Genomic DNA, 18662 nt, shown 5'->3' on the forward strand with positions numbered 1-18662 from the left:
ATGTCTCTACCTTCACATCTGAGCTTAAAACTTCTGAAGGTGATGGAGTGGAAGAATTAAAACTCACATCACTTTGAACAATGCTTTAGTCCCAGTTCAGCAAAAGGTAGTGTGCACTTCGTCACATGAGCAGCGCTTCATCCCGAGATCCCACATAACTCATGTGTGTCTGTGTGCTACTTCAGCAGTTACTTGAAAAGACAATTTACCACACTTAACCACACCAGGAGCTGCTCTGGTATTAACGACGCAAAGTAATTTACAAAAGAAAATGAAATCAGCTTTCATCAACTGAGGCAGCAGGCTCTTACCTTCTGTTCCCTTGACATGAAAGCGCTTGTTGAGTTCATCCAACTTGTTCTTCTCAAGAATAGAAAAAAAAGGAACAAAATTAGGACCACTGGAGCACTCTGACATCTCATTTTACTAGGCATCTAACACAACAAAACTAGTACTATAAGACAGTGATCATTTTCTTATCTTCACTTTTACAAAAAGCCATAATTGTTCCAAGAGGGCAAAAGACTTCACAGGAGGGACCTGGGGAAATTCTTACAGATCAAATCCTCTCAAAACAAGTAAAATGGCTACAACTTTACCAAAAACTACTGCTAGTAGTGGAGGCTTTCACAGATCCTAAACACCTACCTTATCATCACATGTACATCCTATATCAAAATCTGATGCAGAAGGTAGAGCTACAGGATACAGTGGTTTAGCAACTTCATCTGGCACAGTTGGTTTATAAACATTGGCTCTCAGCAGGTGATTTAAACTTCCATGGGTGCCATTATTGGGAGCAGGCTTTAATCCAAGCAGATCTATGAAACCACCGAGGAAAAATGAATGGTGGTTAGACTCCAAACATGTATTCAGCAGCAACTCTATCAAGCCAAGACATTTATTAGTAATATTGTTTACACCTACAGCATGTTAATGAAAGCTTTTAATGTAATGAAAACACTGATCTTTTGTCCAAGTCATAAAATTGCAAATGCCACATGAATAGTATCTTTGCTTTCATGACAAAATGTTAATTTGCACCAAGACACTGGAAAAATTTTAAACTGTACAGAGTTTTATTATAACTACTCCTTCAGCTTCCAGTGCAAACTTATGCTCAATGTGCTGACCTTACACCAAACATCTGCAACACACTGATTTATAAATAAGGGCTAACTACCCCTTAGGTTATACATATTTGGGAAAAAAAATGTGAATCACATCTTTGAAACACCTTGAAGTTTTACTGTGAATTACACGTTGAAAATTTCATTTTTCTAGAAAATCAGTACTAAAGAAAAGATCTTAATGAATATCTGTATACATCATGAGATTCTTCTTCGTGGCTTCAGTGCAAATTCAGGAAACATAATCATACCAGGAAATGCCATAGAAAACTAAGTGATCAGCCTGAGCTGCTGCATGAGATGTGCAGGTGCAGAAGCAAGTCTCTGAACAGAAACCTCTTTCCTAGACTGCTGAGATGTGGACACCACACATTATAGGGGTGTCCATTTGATCTCTGTCAAGCTGCACACATCCTAACTATAGTAACGCCCTTTACTGGCCAGCACCAGAGCAAACTGAGACCCCTGAGATGTGCCTTCAGCCCTCCTGGCAAGTGCTTGGGAAAGGGGGACTAGGAAAAAAACACTGGGAGGAATTCAGGGCATGAGCTCATGGGTACCTAAATGAAGCCCTGGTAAAATAAGTTGCTGCTTTTGCAACTTCTCAAGCAGGCAGCTTACCACACATGACGTTGTACAGTTCAATGTTTTCAAAAGGAGGCACTTTGGTCTTGTACTTGAAGGTAGGACCATAACCTATAAAGACAGTCTTAAAAAAAAAACAGAAAGAAGAACATGAAGGAAGAACTTTAAAATGTGGGGGGTTTTCACTGAATATTTACATTTCAGAGACTTTCAATTTCTTCTGCCTTCAATGACCCTCCCACACATTGCTCGTACCTGCATGCTGTTTATCTTGTTGTCATAGCCATGGTCTCCGTGAAAGAAACATTTTCCTGTTGGTTTCTTGTAAACATCCACAGCTTTCCTAAATTGAAAAAGTATTAGAAAATTTCCCCAAAGGTGTCTGACCTCACAATATCCTTTGGGGGCAGGAAGGATAAGGTTACAGGACAATGCATTATTTATCTTTCTTGAATAGCAGTAGTAGGACTGCAGGCTTATACAGCATCCCCAGGGTTTCTCCCTCTACTCCCACTCTAAGAAACAACTATTATTGATAAAAACCTTAGTATCTATTATTTTCTCAGACCTTCTCATATCACAATCTCCTGCAGGCTGGAGGTGTTGGACCATACTCTTCCAATCCTCAAAAGGCCCACAGAGGCTGCTCAGAAAGCACCTTTGTGATGTTACAGTGCCACAGTGTCATACAATGCTATAAAGTGCTTTCGCCTGTTTGCCTTTAGCCCAATAAACAAAAATGGGGGGCAGAAACAAAGCTGAAAAAATAAAGATTTTCATGAACAGAAATAGCTGGGATGATAAGTGCTGTACCATAGGAATGATAATTATCAGCTTGTTATTGAGATGGGTTTTTTACAAAATAAGTGGAAAAATAAGTATTGTGTCATAGGAATTATAATCACCAGTTTATTTCAGAGTACTTCTATACAGTTTTATAGGGCTATGTGCAGGCAAGTCATGCAGAGGACCACGTTATCCTACAAATTAATTTCTTCATGTGCAATAAAATAATGCTCAGTCAAAGCTTGATTTTGGCCTTATATTTATATCTATGTTTATATACTAGAGTTACAGCAATCAGGCTGTAACTACCAATTACACTTACACTAATGAATGAATTAGTGGTGAAGGAGAGCTCTGAAAATTCATAAATAAGCCAAAGAAAGACTGATGTAATTAGTAAGAAATTACTAAATGTAAATCAACCTGGGCAATCCCATAAATTCCAGTAAAATTCTTAAAACTAAAGCTTTTATAGGCGTAAAATTCAGAGTGTGATTCTTTGAAATATACATAACCCCAGCCACAGGGCAGCCTGCCAGCAGCCAGTGGAGTTATGCAAGAAAGCAAATGGGGTTTCTCATTCAGTGCTTCAGCAGAGTGATTCTTGCATAATTCATGGAAAGATAAGCACAGATGTCAAAAGCCACTTACAACACACTGTGTGTTTGCCTGGCAGCTATATGGGCAAAAAACCCTACCATAATTTAAAGCTCATAACAGACTACCATGAGCCAAAAGCTGTGTCATCTTCCAAGAAGCACTGAGTCAGATTCATGCAAAAAAGACCCTACCATTCTCATACTGTAATACACAACACGTGTCAAAGTATACTCAAATGGAAAGCTGTGCATGATCCATAAACAAAGGCTACTCCTCTCCTGTTCACTCTATACATGTATGTGCCAACTTGTTTTTCCTCATTCAATTTTTAGCTAACTAATAAATACTGCCCATATTCTATATCCAAAAATTCAGAGTCATATGGTTAAGAGCAACCCAAACCAGAGTTTTTCCTGAGCTAAAGCATCCTGGCTTTCTGTGGATTTGTTTTGAAACACAATACATTGCCAGCACAGCATTTTGATGGCCACCCCTCATATCCTTCCACATGTTCTCAGGCATTCACCCACTCCGCCAGTATCTCCATTTTCTTTCCATTCATCCATTTCATCCACTCAGACTCTTGCTCCCTCACATCCCCTCACCACATAAGCCTGCCCCTTCCTCCCACATTCCCTGCTCCTCAGTTGGAGTAAGCTTGCACCTCATTAGAAAGGCTTATCAGTTTCTACATTTGAGCTAATCAGTCAAAAACCACAAAGCTGCTTGAGCACATCAGTTTGGGTTTCTAACTTCTATCCAGCAATTGATTTTCCCACACTTTAAAATATTTTGTGTTCTAAACCACATCCTCATGCACGAAATGTGATTGAACCTCACACAGATTTCAAAACTCCTCGTGCTCACAGGGTAGAGGTAGATGCAAACAGACAGGGCAATCCTAAGTGTCCCATTTCCTCAGAAGAAAAGACTGAAAATTGGGATGGAAGCAAAAGCAAGGGTTACCTTGCCACATGCCATTTGCGATCCACCAGTAAATGGACATCCTCAATTCTTCGGTTGTTGGCATAGTGCAAACGTTTAGGCAGGTGCTGTTTCAAGTAAGGCTTGAAGTGCTGGTCAGGCTTTCTACACTGAAAAATAAATGGTTACAAATAGCACACTGTGAGTTAGCTTAAGATGCACATAAAACCTTTGACTACAGAAATCAAGCTGTTAAGGGCAGCACTGATGATGTCTGGAAAACAAAGTGTACATCTAGAATATGTAGTCCAGTCATTTCTGTCCAGTATTTACATGCAGCCAAGGCCCAGGGAGGCATTCAAAGATATATTTAGAAAGTTTCATCCTCATGACAATCTTTATGAAACTATCAAACAAAATATCACATATACTTAACTCACAGATGAAGAATTCTAACTGGACCAAAGCTTAAGTTCCAGAGGATGACTGAATGCTCAAAAATACACCTCATCTGCAGGTATATTTAAAGCCATCTGGTTACAAAATTTGGGGGGTTTTGTTTTGTTTTAATTTTAAACACTTTTCTTCCATTAAAGGCAAGGTTAGAGTTGAAGGCTATTAAATGCACTTTTTCAGTGTCTTTAAAGTGCTAGTAAAATGTTTACCCTAAAAGATTACTTTCCAATTCTGAAGCAATGAATAAATAGACTCAATTCAGGGAGTAAAGACAGTCCAGGAGATTCTGTCTCTGCACTGCCCAAAAAGGTTATAAAAGCTACTAGAGCAGCAAACAGTGAAAAACATGACAAACATTAATCTGTGTGCATGAAGGGCACCATTTAACATTCTTTATTTATGATAATGGTTGATTGATTTTCCTGCCTAAAGAGTGAGAAAAGCAAGCTGAATAATGCCACAAATCAAGAAGTGAACAGTGAATTATAGACAGATACCTCCCAGTCCTAAATACTTACTGTAAGGTTGGCAACAATCACTTTAGGATCATCTGTAAAGCAAAGGAAAAAAAAAAAAAAAAGATTAAAAATTTGCAGAAGAAAACACAAGTTTTACATAAGCACACTTCCTAATACTTCCCTGACCTTTACTAAAAGTGTTTTGTATATATCATAGAATAAACCAAATCATTTGGGTTGGAAAAGACCTTTAAGATCATGAAGTGCAACCCTTAATCCAGCACTGCCAAGTCTATCACTAAACCACGTCCACAAGTGCCCCATCTTTTAAACACCTCCAGGGATTGTTACTCCACCACTTCCCTGGGTGGCCTTTTCCAGTGCCTGACCACCCTTTTTAATAAAGAATTTTTTCCTAATATCCAATTTGAACCTCCCCTGGTGCAACTTGAGGCCATTTCCTCTTGTCCTGTCACTTATTACACCTGGGAGAAGAGACCAACCTCAACCTGGCTACAGCCTCCTTTCAGGGAGTTGAAGAGAGTGATAAGGTCTCCCCTGAGCCTCCAGGCTAAACACCCCCAGCTCCCTCAGCTGCTCCTCATCAGACTTGTGCTCCAGGCAGACCCTTCACCAGCTCCATTGCCCTTCTCTGGACAAACCCCACATGCTCAATGTCCTTTTTTGAGTAAGGGGCCCAAATATGAACCCAAGATTTGAGGTGTGGCCTCACCAGTGCCAAGTACAGGGGGACAATCCCTGCCCTGGTCCTGCAGGCCACACTGTTTCTGATACAGGCCAGGACACCATTGGCCTCCTTGGCCACCTGGGCACACGCTGGCTCATGTTCAGTCACTGTTGACGAGCACCCCCAGCTCCTTTTCCAAGGGCAGCTTTCCAGCCACTGTTCCCCAGCCTGCAGTGCTGCAGGGGGTTGTTGTGACCCAAGTGCAGGACCCAGCACTTGACCTTGTTGAACCTCATACCATTGGCCTTGGCCCATTGATCCAGCCTGTCCAGATCCTTCTGCAGAGCTCTCCTACCCTCCAGCAGATCAACACTCATGCCCGGCTTGGTGTTATCTGCAAATTGATTCAGGGTACCCTTGATCCTCTCATTCAGATCATCAATAAAGATATTAAACAGAACTGGCCCTGATACTGAGCCCTGGGGAACACTCTGGGCCTGGCCATCCAGACGGTTTTTACCCAGTGAAGGGTGCCCCTGTCCAAGCCACAGGCTTCCAGTTTCTCCAAGAGAATGATGTGGGACACGGGACACAATATCAAAGACTTTACAAAAGTCCAGGTAGACAATATCCACAGAAGCAGGTCACCTTGTCATAGGAGATCAAGCTGGACAAGCAGGACCTGCTTTTCCTACACCCATGCTGGATGGGCCAGATCCCCTGGTTGTCCTGCATGTGCCATGTGATGGCTTGGTGATATGTAGTTGCTTAGGTAGTGTTCTCACTGTTTTATGATCTGGGCCTTAGCTTAATACTTATTTTATTTTCTGAAAACACAGACTTTCAAGACTTTTGGCTGTTTTATTTTAAAATAAAACATTATCTCCAAACACAATGACCTTCCTTGAAAAATTTTGAAAGCACATTTGAATGCAACAATGCACTCTGTTAGAAGCAGCAAGATAAATATGTAGCATTTTCTGGTCACTTTTAATGTTTGACCGGTTTCATAGGCTACTACTGAGTAAGTGAAAAGCCACAGTAAAATATTCTGGATTTGTCTTTTGGCTATTAAAGGGACGTGCAAGATATAGAAAGACCAAACCCAGTAACACTAACTATTTTCTTCTGTGGTGTGGGGGAAGCATTTTTCAGTCATGAGAGAAAAACGGGCTAAAAGAAAATCTTCAGACGTGAAAATCTCGTGTTCAAATACTATTGTTTTGGTTGCTTAAGACATGATCTTGCTGAGATTGAAATAGGCTCTACTGACTCTCAAAACACAAGCTGCAGGTTTTTGCATTGCAAAGGTGTGTTTGCAGTATTGAAACAATATTACGGAACGGTAAAGAATAAAGACATTGGTAATTTGCCATTTAAGGAGGTAAACCCCAGTTCCAAAGGTAAGAAACATGCTTCTTTGTTCTATGTTCAAACTGTTGATTTATAAGCAATCGCAAATATTCGAACTAGGAAGCTGCAGACAGAAGCCAAAAGAGGAAAATGTTATTGTGGGAAAACGAGTGGTATGACTCAGAGGTCAGACAGACAAGCTGATCTTTTTGAAAGATATTGCCGTTCATCCTCCAAAGAAAACTTATTTTTCTTAGCAATTTGGGAAGTCAAGGATTGAAAGATCTTTAAAAAAAAAAAAAGGACTTCTCAGAACTGAAATTTGTTCTCAGTAGACTCTGGAGTCTAGGAATTCAGTCTCATGCTAGTCTACAAAGCTTGAACAACACGTGCACTACTTTCAACATATCTTTACACACTCATCATATATTCCTCAAGCAGAAATATCCAGGTAAAAAAAGTTTACAGTAAAATAGATGCACACACAAATCGGTATTAAGAAAGTTTTACCACATTTTTATGATTTCTGCAACTATTCTGGAAGTATTTAGTCTTCAAAGATTGATCTTTCTATGAAATTTGTCCTCAACTGCAGCATATCTGAAGTGTTGTGAGGAAACTTGGCTATCTGATCTTCCCCTATATCAAAAGCTGTCACTCTTGGAAGCATATGGTGAAAAAACACAGGTACTTATGGTTTATTTATGCCTTACACAGTTTGCATGGTAACTTAAACTGCTAGCAAAGCCAAGTTTGCCCTTGTATGCTGAACCAGAGCAGCCAGGGTGCTGGTGCAAGCCCTGTCCCGGTAATGCTGCCCTGGAGGCAAAAGGAGGGCAGCTGGTCTGTAATGCTTGAAATCACAGAGTTAGTTTCACCAGAGGACTCCTGCCCGAGCCCTGAGAGCTATTGTCAAAGATCAGTTAATCTCAAACACTAAGTCAGGGTAAACTTCTAAAAGCATGGTTCAAAATAGCAACAAGTTTTACTGACAACATTGGCCCTGAATGCATGTGCTAAATCTTCCTTATATCCTTCAACCTCTCCAGTCTGTTGCTGTTTAGCAACCCACATTACTCATCTATGCCAAAAGTATGATAAAACTACTGAATTCAAAATTAGCAAGTCACTTTTTTTCCTATTAGCTCATAAAATATACCAGATGCTATTTTTTATATCCAAGCTGTGCAGTGCTGAGATTCCCCAAACAGTTTTTGTTGACAGAGGAGAAAAGTGCAGGAATAAACTCACGATGACATGTGAGCTGGCATGTGAAACTGGCTTGGAGTTCCCATTCCTCCTTGATATCAAAGAGTGGCGTTTAACACAGAACATTTAAGCCCTCCCCTTGACAGTTCCACCACTGTGGGGTCTGTGAAATACAGACTGGAAAGGGAGCAAGCAACTGGTCTTCAGTGGGATTCCCTCTGAAATTCCTGCCAACACCCTGCAAATTTACACCCTTTGGACAGCATCATTTCAAGGAAGGAATAGAGTCTAGTTCTCAGAATATGAGAGGTACAATTAAATTAACTTACACTTCAGGTTATTGCTAGACCTAGGGCGAATTCGTCCCAAAGATCCAGGCAGCAAAATTATATCATCCACATTGGTCAGATAGTTGCTTAAAAATTCAGTTCTTTCACAAGTCGTGTCTTCCATCCCTGAAGAAGGAGAATGCAAAATTAAACCACCCTGAAAATGACCACATTTTCCACAACAGCAAAAAAAGGAGATCCCAAACACCCTATGTATTATTTCCTTTTGGATGACTAATCTTGTTCTTTACAGCCATCTAATTCCAACATAAAACACTGGTAGGACTCAAACTAGGAGTGCCTATACAAGAGAAATACCACTCTGAGCGTCGTAGGAACGGTCACCACATGTACCATATGTGCACTGACTCAACTCCAAATTAAGCTCATGGAAAAATCCAAGTCTGTTTCTAGTTTAATATACTACTTTGGGGATTATTTCTTTTTAAACAAATGATTTGAAGAGGAATAGCACACAAAAGGTATTGTCTGTTGGTGGTCTGTTCTAAGGCAGCCGCAGATAAACAATTTTCTCTTGCAGACATTTGTGGTGGGGAGGAATGTACTGCCAGCCACAGGAGGTTCTCAGCACAAAACTGCCACCCCTGGAAATCCTTCCTGACCCCTACCCTTCTCTACCCACAGCCAGAAAGGAGGCATAGACCATTTTATTGCTGATGTAGCAGTTCATGTGAGACTGTCAGGAACAAAGATCTAAAAAGAAAAGGACCTTTGGTGGCATCGCTAAGAAAGTTACGCAAACTCAGGTTTTTCTTTAATAAAAATTTCTTTTTATCTTTGGTAATATTTATTATTTATTCTATTGCAGAGTTTATTCTAATGTTTGAAGGAATAAGACCTACCAAATAATATCTCTATTTTTAGATGACTACATATGACCATGAAATACCTTCTTACCTCCTTCCTCCATTATTTTGATGACTCTTCCATCTAAGCTGGGTACAGTCTTACAGATATTCCAGCCTTTTCTCTAGTAGGATAACTTGACCCACTGATTGCCATGGAAATGCCTCAATCTGAAACCTTACTTTTCTCCTCATGTACAGGAGAACAGGGCTATTAATTTTTTCATTCCATAAAAACTGACAAGAAGATTACTCTAGGCAAATCGTAGCCCTCATACATGCAAGAAGAGCTACACTTGGATGTGATATCAGAAATGCCAAGATTTGAAAAGCTCTGAGTGAAGAAGTACCTAGATCACTGTTACAAAAGAGAAGTGTCCCTCCATGGCAATTACAGGTGAGCTGAGTGGCCAGTCCACACCAGCTGGCTCTTTTGGGAGACTTAAACTACCAGAAAAATGATCAGCACAAAAGTATCTTAAATGGAACTTTGATTTAGGTCACCTACTAGATGTACAGCTACATTGTTTAAGCATTTCTCTTCTGATAAATATTATGGCTTAAAATTTACCATGATCACCAACAAATATAACATTGACACATCGATGTAGTTTCAATTGTTTCAGTCCATCCATTAGTTGTCCTACTGTCTTGTCAATCTCTCTCAGGGGATTCACCATCATCTGTATAAATATTCAGAAGGGAAAAAAAGTTAATTCTGTCATTGCAATGTTCCTACTTCTACAAATGGGAGTCCTTTGCCAAAACTCTGATGGGAAAACCATCCAGGTCAAGAGGCAAAGCCTTGGCTGAGCTGTTACTCCTACAATTATTGTACCATTTCCTTTTGTATATCCACACCATGACTTCAACATGAGAAAGCCCTGCTGAGATGCTGACACGAGACAGCAGAAGATCTTTATGATCTAGGCCTCCCATAAACATGTGTACAGTTGGTAAAACAATGTATAGATAGCAGAAAAACACATGTGACTTTGGGGTTCAGTTTCTTTCTTATAGATAGAGAGCAGTACTTTTAACAGGCTATTTTATGTGAATGGTTTAGTCAAAAAATGAACATGAAATGAAGCTTTAGACTTGGGATTCACATGCCAAGTCACTTAGTGAAATTCACTTCAAAGGACATATGATACTAGGATGACAACATGCACGTCACTTGAGTAGCACATGGGGCTCAGAGGGAGTGTTCTTCAGCTTCAAAGCCAAGAGTTTCCAACAGTTCAAATGACAGTTCTGGCAAAATTTTCAGCAGGCCCCAGAGGATACAGATACCATACTGTGATTTCTTCCTTTAAGTTTCTTTTTCATTAAGGGAAAAAAACCAAACAAAACAAAAAACCAGAAAAAACCAAGACACAGGACTGTGTTTTCAGCCTTAAGAAAACGAAAGATTTTTTACCAGATGGCACAGAGAAGGGAAAAGCAAGATTTTAGACAGAGGACTCAGATTTTGTTTTGATTTTAAGAAGAAAATATTTGTTGTCACTATATGCCAACTTCTTCCTCACTTGTCTGATTTCGCTGGTTCAAGTATCCACAGTAAAAAGCCTCCCAATAGCAAACAGAATGATAACAAATTCTGGATGAGAAAAAACTAGATTTTGGCAGAATTTTCTGAAGTAAACACAGTGTTGGTGTGACCCAGAAAGGGATGGTTCAGAAATTTTCCTGCTGCCTGAGTCATTAAGGGATAGATGTTAAATGAGTCTGCTAGGTTATGGGACAGGAAATGTCAACTCCCAATGCACAGAGAAGGGACTTACAGGAGAAGGAATCACGGTGAGGAACAGGAGGAACAGTTTCTGCAACATATGGAAGTGGTTCAGACAAAGGGTGAAATTTTGAAATATTTTAATTCAGGAAAGCCTAAGTAGTTACTTAAGTTAAAACTTTGAAACATTCAAGTTTGGAAAAAAAGAAAATTGTCTGTTTCAGCATTCTTTCGCTCTCCAATGCAAAGTATTTCTTCTACAGATGGGAATTCCATTTTTATGAAAGTCTATTTATATTATGTCGATCATATAAGGAAACACAACTTGTACTCAGAATCCAAAGCTTATTCAAGGATGCTGGAAATCCAGACAGATTTTCCATTAATGTTTACTTTTGTCAGCAAGCTTGAGTCTTCTTTTAAAAAATAATAATGATGATAAAAAGATAGGGCAACAATAATTCAAGGATTTCAAGTGATGGTAATTTTGTTTATCTGCCGTCTTCATCAGTCTGACCTCCTCTTACAGCTCCTTCCCAGATGTGACTTTCAAAGATTTATTAGCAAACAAATAAAACTCTTGTATATACCTTTCTTCACCTAATATCAAGACTTCGGAAGACTGTACAGAAACATTTTATCTTTCAAGATACATGGATCTCTGGGATGGTGCTACAATAAAGAGTTTTGGAGCATTGTGAAAGTGCTGGGGGCAGGATTTGAAACAAAAAAACCAGCTAGATTCTCTCACAAGTCTTCCCATAGAAGTCTGATTAGAAGGAAAAAAGAAAGAATCTTACTTTTTAATTTTTTTTTTTTAATAATTGGTAGGATCCATCCTGTACTGCATTCCATTGCACTCAAACAGCATCAAAGATGAACTTGCAGATATGATGGCAACTGTTGTGTAATACTAGGGTTCTTGTTCTGAAATAATGGTGACAAATTTTCACAGTTGACTTATCAGAAAGAGTTCATTAGGGATAAGTTTGGATGACCTTTTCACTCAGAGAAAAAAAGGCAAAAAAAAAAAAGGAGCAACCTGTGTTCACATCACTAGGAATGTTATTTCTACTCTATTTCATGTCAGAATGGCAAATTAGAGAGTAATAGCAATATCATCCATAGTAGTTATTAGTTTTTCCTCTCAGGTAAATCTGTGTTAAAAGTTCTCTGGAAAATTCCTGGGGTTTTATACGTGATCTTTTTTTTTTTGCATGTCTTTGTTTGCCATGTTTTTTACACTTAAATAATGCGTCTCAAAATAACTCTTTAAAGTTGAATTGTGCAACAAGTCAAAAAACATCCCCACAAAATAAATCTACTGAGAAGAATGTTTATAGCCTCTTTAGGATACTGTGGAGTGTAAAGGCTTTTGTTTCAAGCTTAAAGGAGAAATACGTAGATTGTTAGTGCCAGGTGGAAAATGACAGTATACTAAGGAATACTCTTTTCATCCACTTGCACTTTTTCCTAATAAAGCAATTTCTATTTGATGTTTTCCTTGTGAAAACAGACTTATGCATCACCTTTTGCAAATACAGGATTCAGAAGTCCTGTAATAAGAATTCCCTACCCTCTAGTTACAAAATGACTTTAAAATGTGTATTTTTAAAAGAAATGTTCTTTCCCTTTTAGATTTTATGAGTCGTATTTTCAGGACTTTTCCACAACCATGATGACTAGATACAAAATCTCAAATAATCACCATGCTCCCATGAGCCGGAAGTTACAGAGGCTACAACATATTGCAGAACTTGTAATAGTTCAGAAGGGTTAGCAGCAGTGGTAATGTCTTCCCAGAGGTTTTTCTGACATTGCCTCCAGCTGATGGCTGGATTTAAAAGTATAAAGAGATTATAAAGATAACTTTCCCTAATGCAAACAGTCTGAAACAAGAAAAACACAGCTCCCAGAAGGCTTAGTCTGGGTTTGGCTGCTCTCCTTTGGGTCCTTCAGTACATTTATAAAAGTTTTGGCTGCAAAATACCAACCTGAAGCATGGAGTGAACTCCCGAAGTTGAAAAAAATAAAGACAGTGTATTGCCTAAAAAGTGGCACTTCCATCATAAATTTTTCGAACTTACTTTCTTCCGACGAGTTTCCGTAGAATATTGATCCACTTTATGTACTTTTCTTCTTTTCTTTGGAGCTGCAACTGGTCTTTCCTGTCTCCTCTTAGGAGGAAGCTTTCTCTTAGGTCTCTTAGGCGGAGTAAGAGGGGAGCCATAACTACTCTCCTGTACTGGCAGGGAGAGATGTCTGGACTCAGAAAAAAAGCCTGTCTCAGCTCACATCAGATAGTAAAGCTACCTGTGCCAGATAATCCTGAAGCATAAATGCTATGGCCTTATGAAATATTTAGGATTTTGGACAATTTAGGATCTACCCCTTTTTAAGGAGGAATTTACCAAATTGTACTGAAAGCAGAACAGCAGTTACAAGAGCAGACAGCATAAAAGCAAATTAAGTTGGTGTTTTGAAAGATAGGTGGGGCTTCTGTGTTTGAAAATACATAGTTATATAGGGGGTATTAGTTATCAAATATTAATCCATTAATATTATCAAGATTTAAGTTAATTTCAATTACAGCAAAATTCATTGCACACAACTTAATGAGTGTCCAGGGTAGAATACTGGTGGGAATGCACCATTTTACTTGAAGGATGGTTCAGATATGAGTATTAGAGCCTGTCCAGTCTAAATGATTTCTGCAAGGTTTCCCACACCAACTTTTTGGCTGATTTAGTGACACCAAGTACCCTCATCCATAGCACCAGCAGGTACCACCACTGTGTGACAGACCCTGCACCTCCCTGAAATCACCAGAACCCCATTTGCCACTATTTGGGGTCTGCAGATCAGAGCTATGAAGGTGAGACTCAGTTAACATGGAGCTCACATCCTTCGAATCAGCTGGGTAGGGCAAATTAGTGGCAATGCATGAGAAATCTGTGCTGCTACCTGCCTTATTAACAGCTTTATGGGCATTTTTAAAATATAACTTCCTAGCACTTTCAGTATTGCGTCTCACTGGGTAATGTTGTTGTCCCTAAATTACCTTAGATAGGCTTATGGAAGGAAAAAAAAATATAGAAGGAAAAAAAAAAGATCTAGCTAGAATAAACTGCTATCCCATTAATCAACTTGCTTGTAATTTTAAACTGCCCCACTGTCACTGACTTTAACACGAGTTGCAGGCTCTTGGCACTGCTCGAGATGGCGTGTGAGGAGCTGACAGGTGACACCTACCAGGAGATAAACTACAATATGCTGTGTGCAATGGAGCACGCTTAGTGCTGGGGAAGAGTTAGAAATTTATGATGCTATTTAAGTTCTACATACTTAGGCAGCTTCTCCCAGTTGTTGAGTTACAGAGCTCCAAAAACAGGGAAGGAGAGGAAGGGGATGTTACCATCTGCCATGCTGTTTCATTGCTTCCAACACAAGCAGCTGGAAAGGAGATTCTAGTCCAGTCTCATTCGTCTTTCTCCAGAAAGGCATTTTAATAAAGCAGCACCAGAGTTCTCTGTTTTTAAAACGCTTCAAGCTTTGTGCAGTCCTGATGAGAGGAGCGGCAGGGAAAGGAAGGATTCTCATTTTACTGTCTCTGAGTCGGCTCAGCCAGAGCTCCACAATGCCAGAAATACGCGAGCGCGGGAGACCCAGGTCTGAACACTGAAGTGACTGTCTCAAGACAGCATGTTAGAGGAGCAGCAGAAATGGCTTAGCGCTGCCAGATTTCCACATATTTTAGAGCTCTTATGGTAGTATATTTCTAGAATATTTTATGTAAAAAAAAAAAAAAAAAAAGTTAGTTCGGAGAAAAAAAAAAAGCCAAGTTCTTATTAACCAGCCAATTCTTAGTCTTGCTTGAGAAGAGTCAGAACAGAGTTATGGAGGAGGGAAACTAATCCCTCCCCACCTACAGAAGGAAACTGTAACATCACAAGGGTAACTAGCCAGCCAAAGCTTTGCTTCTTGACCCGGACGGACCAACCTACCAGAGTTCAACTGCAGAAGCACAGACGGAAAGAAAAAAAAAAAAAAAAAAAGGCAGAAGTAAATCAAAAGCAAGCATATATTTTATAACTCCCATAACTGCTCCTGGAAACTTAATAGAACCCATTGAAATACTTTCTAAAATGTTTTCAAAGAAAAAAAAAAAATACAAAATACCCCCACCCCAAAGCAAAAAAAAAAAAATCAAAAAAAAACCCAAACAAACCAAGTCAAAAAACCCCCACAAAACCCCAAAACCTAGACAACCAACTCATTTACACTGAAATTCATGCTAGTGGATATGCAAAGTTACACTTGTGGAGACTAGCTATAATATCAATTCCATTTATATAAAAAACACTGGCAATTTGCCAATAAATTATAAGTGTATCTAAGTCCCTTTGCTTCTAGCTTTAAGACACTTTGCACATAGGATGGTGTGCATGTCCTGGGAAGATCTAAGTGCCATCTGGATGCCATTAGACCTCTAAGATTATACATTTAAAATAAATTTAGAACATTATTTGGTATAATAAGCTCAAATAAAAATTCACTTTATTCTAATAAAGGTTTTTAAGATTTGGAGGTTTTCAAGGTATAAAACAATTCCTCAAACTACTACTGCAGCAAGAAAAATCAGCATGAAAGAATCACTCTTCAAAAGAAGAAATAAGAAGCCCATTGTTGATATAACCCAGTTGTTGCAAGCTTGTTTTCAAACATTATTGTTTGGTTGATCTGCCTTTGCATGAAGAAAAATGGTCAGTAATACTCCGAATATACTGCTGCCAGCGGTATACAAGAAAAATGATTTCACAGGGAAGTCATGCTCTTGGTATCAAGGAATTAGCAAATTGGGATCCTTCTGAGGACTTTCTTCCACATGATGTAAATTTCACAGCTCCTAAAAATTATGCTGAAAGCAGTGTCAAGAGAAACAATATAAAATACTGCCTAGCTTTTCTATCCCAAAACCAGGCCCCTAGCATGCCTCAGCATCTGTGTACTTACACAGCTGTATTCGTTTACTTCAATTTCCATTGACAAACTTTGGTCCGCTGTTTGAACTGCGAAGCCATACATGCTCTTCTGCTAACTCATCTGTTCTCAATTTGCTAGAAATCAGTTTTCATGGTCTTCTTGTGTTTAACATAAAACTATCTATTTGCAAAACTATCATAAGCTATTAATTCACACTTATTAAGAGCCAAAGCTTTGCCTTGCAATTAGAGATCAACCTTCAGATAACCATCCAGAAGAACCCCCACACAGGAAGAGCCTTTGGGGGCTCTTTGCTTTTATAATGAACACTTTGCTACACTTTACTTTTTAGACTCTTACAAATAACCTGAAATAAGATTGCCACATTGCATGCTAAACAGACTTGTTAAACACCACAATTTAAAGAACATTTTCAATGTCATCATCTTAATATTCCCCTTTTAAGTCCATGGAAAAAGCTCCACAACTCTGTTCAGAAGCAAGTGGTTGTATCCAGATAAATAAAATTAGAGTTTTCAGTCATAAAGCACACACAGTAATTGTAACATTTCACTAAAAGGAGCTGTAAAGCATTATAAATTGAGAAAATTATAATGATTATAATTTTAACAATAAATTGAGAAATTTATCATTAAATCAGAGAGCTCTCATTACCAATACCTTGCCTGGCTGAATCAGACACAACTCCTATTCTGAGCCAAACGACAACATGGACACATATCCGTGTCTGTCAATTTAGCAAGTGCTGGCAGATCTTAAGCCCTGTTTATCCAGAAAAAGGACTGCTTCTCTCCATCCAACATGGTGCTTCAGCGCTGATTTGGAATAATTCCTCACACTCACTGCTCTAGGACCGTGGCTCAAACTGCTCCAACAGGGCTGCTACCTACAGCAACTTCATAACTACTGCAAACTATTTAAATAGCCCAAATAACTCAACCATACTAAAAAAATATTAATGCTTCTTCTCTTTGCTCTCTTCTCCAGTCAAGAACAACCACCAGATGTAAACCAAACAAATAAAAAACTACTGCTGGTACCTGGCTCCTCAAGGAGATTTGATTGCCTTCCAGAGGGTAGGCATCTGATAAACTCCTCACTTTTTGAAGACTGCAAATATTTGGTTACCCTTTGAAAATCTTATAAAAACTCCTAAAGTCTTGTGATGGGAATCTTCATGCATTCATTTGCACTGAAACTAGGGAACCTTTGCAAGATGTCAGAGACCATTGGAAATGCCAGATCCCAGCCACTAGAAGCAGGATATTTGAGTACAGAATTTACTTCTCCCCCCTCCACAAATCCCAGACAAGTGCATTAAGTTCTTGTCACCTGGACAGTGCTGACAGGGGAAACAATACCCATCAGTCCCAGACAGCTACACAAAGTCGAACAAGGGGTTAAACTACTACAGCATGTTGCACATAATTTTTCATTAAAATGCCTCATGGTGCTTTAAAACGTTTTCCAAACTCAACAGTATGGTCTTGAGGGAACAGTATTGGAAAAGCTTTCTGAACCCCTGTAGGGCCTATATGAAACTGGAACTAGCAGCCTTTTACATTTCCTGACAGACTGCAATTATTACTTTGCTACCACCGGCTGTCAGCTTTAAAGAAAGCTTTTTTCTTCTCTGCATTTTATCTCAATATTTTCTGTATTATATTTTAATTACTTTTAAGAAGGATAAATTGTTAGAGGAAAGTTAAATTATGCTGTTGCACACAAATATACTCCTGTCTTTGCCAAATAAATCTTTCCATTTGCATTATCATATCACACAGAAAAATAGCCTCCTGAAAGGCAAGGGCAGTTCCTTCTCCCAGAAGTGAGTTTTACGTGATAAATCCTTTAGAAGGTAATTTTGTTTTCTCTGGCAGAGGAGAAGCATACTTCAGAAACAGGTGAAAACAAAGTTGCTAAAAATGTTACTTCTGAGCAGCATCAATTTTTCGGTGAAAAAAAAAAAGTATTAGAGACATCTGCTTTTTCTGTAGAAAAAAAAAAATCTGTACTAACCTCTGAGTTGAAAGGACCATATCTGTGGCCAGCAGCATCGGGTTGCTCAGAGTAGAAGGCATAAACATAAGGCCTGAAAGAAAGAAAGGTCTTGTTCAGGTTATCTTTCCTTCAACAACACCACAAAAACACGGGCCTGCGGGGTCAAGTCAAATCAAATCAGCTTTCCAATGTGATTTAGCTCTATGGAAAAAGGACTGTTTCTCAGTCATTGAATCCTAGAATTATTTAGCAGCCTTTTGTTTCCATGGTATAATTAGTTGTTTTGCAGCTATATGTATATATATATGTGTAGCACACATGCTCGTTCTAAATCTTGTAGGAGAAATCATAACAGCAGCTCGCCTGAGCCTTGCAGCCAGCAGCATGTGGGAACTTGTGGACCAAAACCCACTCATAATTAAAATCTTAACGTTTTCCTAGAGCTCAGTGTCCAGTTCTACAACTGCCATTGTCTGTAAGGTTGTTAAACCATATAAGGCTCAGCAGGATAAGAACAATCCCAGTTAATCCAAGTAACTAC

The 18662-nt window shown here is 39.0% G+C and overlaps 1 protein-coding gene across 11 annotated transcripts in view; it reads right to left on the reverse strand.

The window, feature by feature from the left end:
• ENPP2 (ectonucleotide pyrophosphatase/phosphodiesterase 2) overlaps window positions 1-18662 on the reverse strand; it is a 72618-nt gene that overhangs the window by 12642 nt on the left and 41314 nt on the right. For 4 of the 11 annotated variants that reach the window (XM_032132153.1, XM_032132133.1, XM_032132190.1 and 1 more), the window contains 11 exons: window positions 18140-18212; window positions 15121-15130; window positions 13204-13361; window positions 9956-10067; window positions 8519-8644; window positions 5000-5031; window positions 4068-4195; window positions 1971-2058; window positions 1752-1839; window positions 649-821; window positions 312-363 (listed from right to left, as the gene is read on the reverse strand). In XM_032132153.1, coding sequence (XP_031988044.1) covers window positions 312-363; window positions 649-821; window positions 1752-1839; window positions 1971-2058; window positions 4068-4195; window positions 5000-5031; window positions 8519-8644; window positions 9956-10067; window positions 13204-13361; window positions 15121-15130; window positions 18140-18212 — 1040 coding nt within the window. The remainder of the gene's footprint in view (window positions 1-311; window positions 364-648; window positions 822-1751; window positions 1840-1970; window positions 2059-4067; window positions 4196-4999; window positions 5032-8518; window positions 8645-9955; window positions 10068-13203; window positions 13362-15120; window positions 15131-18139; window positions 18213-18662) is intronic. The other 7 variants (XM_032132142.1, XM_032132199.1, XM_032132178.1 and 4 more) reach the window with 4 other exon arrangements.

This window comes from Corvus moneduloides, chromosome 1 (genome assembly GCF_009650955.1).
Source record: "Corvus moneduloides isolate bCorMon1 chromosome 1, bCorMon1.pri, whole genome shotgun sequence".
In the NCBI taxonomy this organism is placed as follows: Eukaryota; Metazoa; Chordata; class Aves; order Passeriformes; family Corvidae; genus Corvus; species Corvus moneduloides.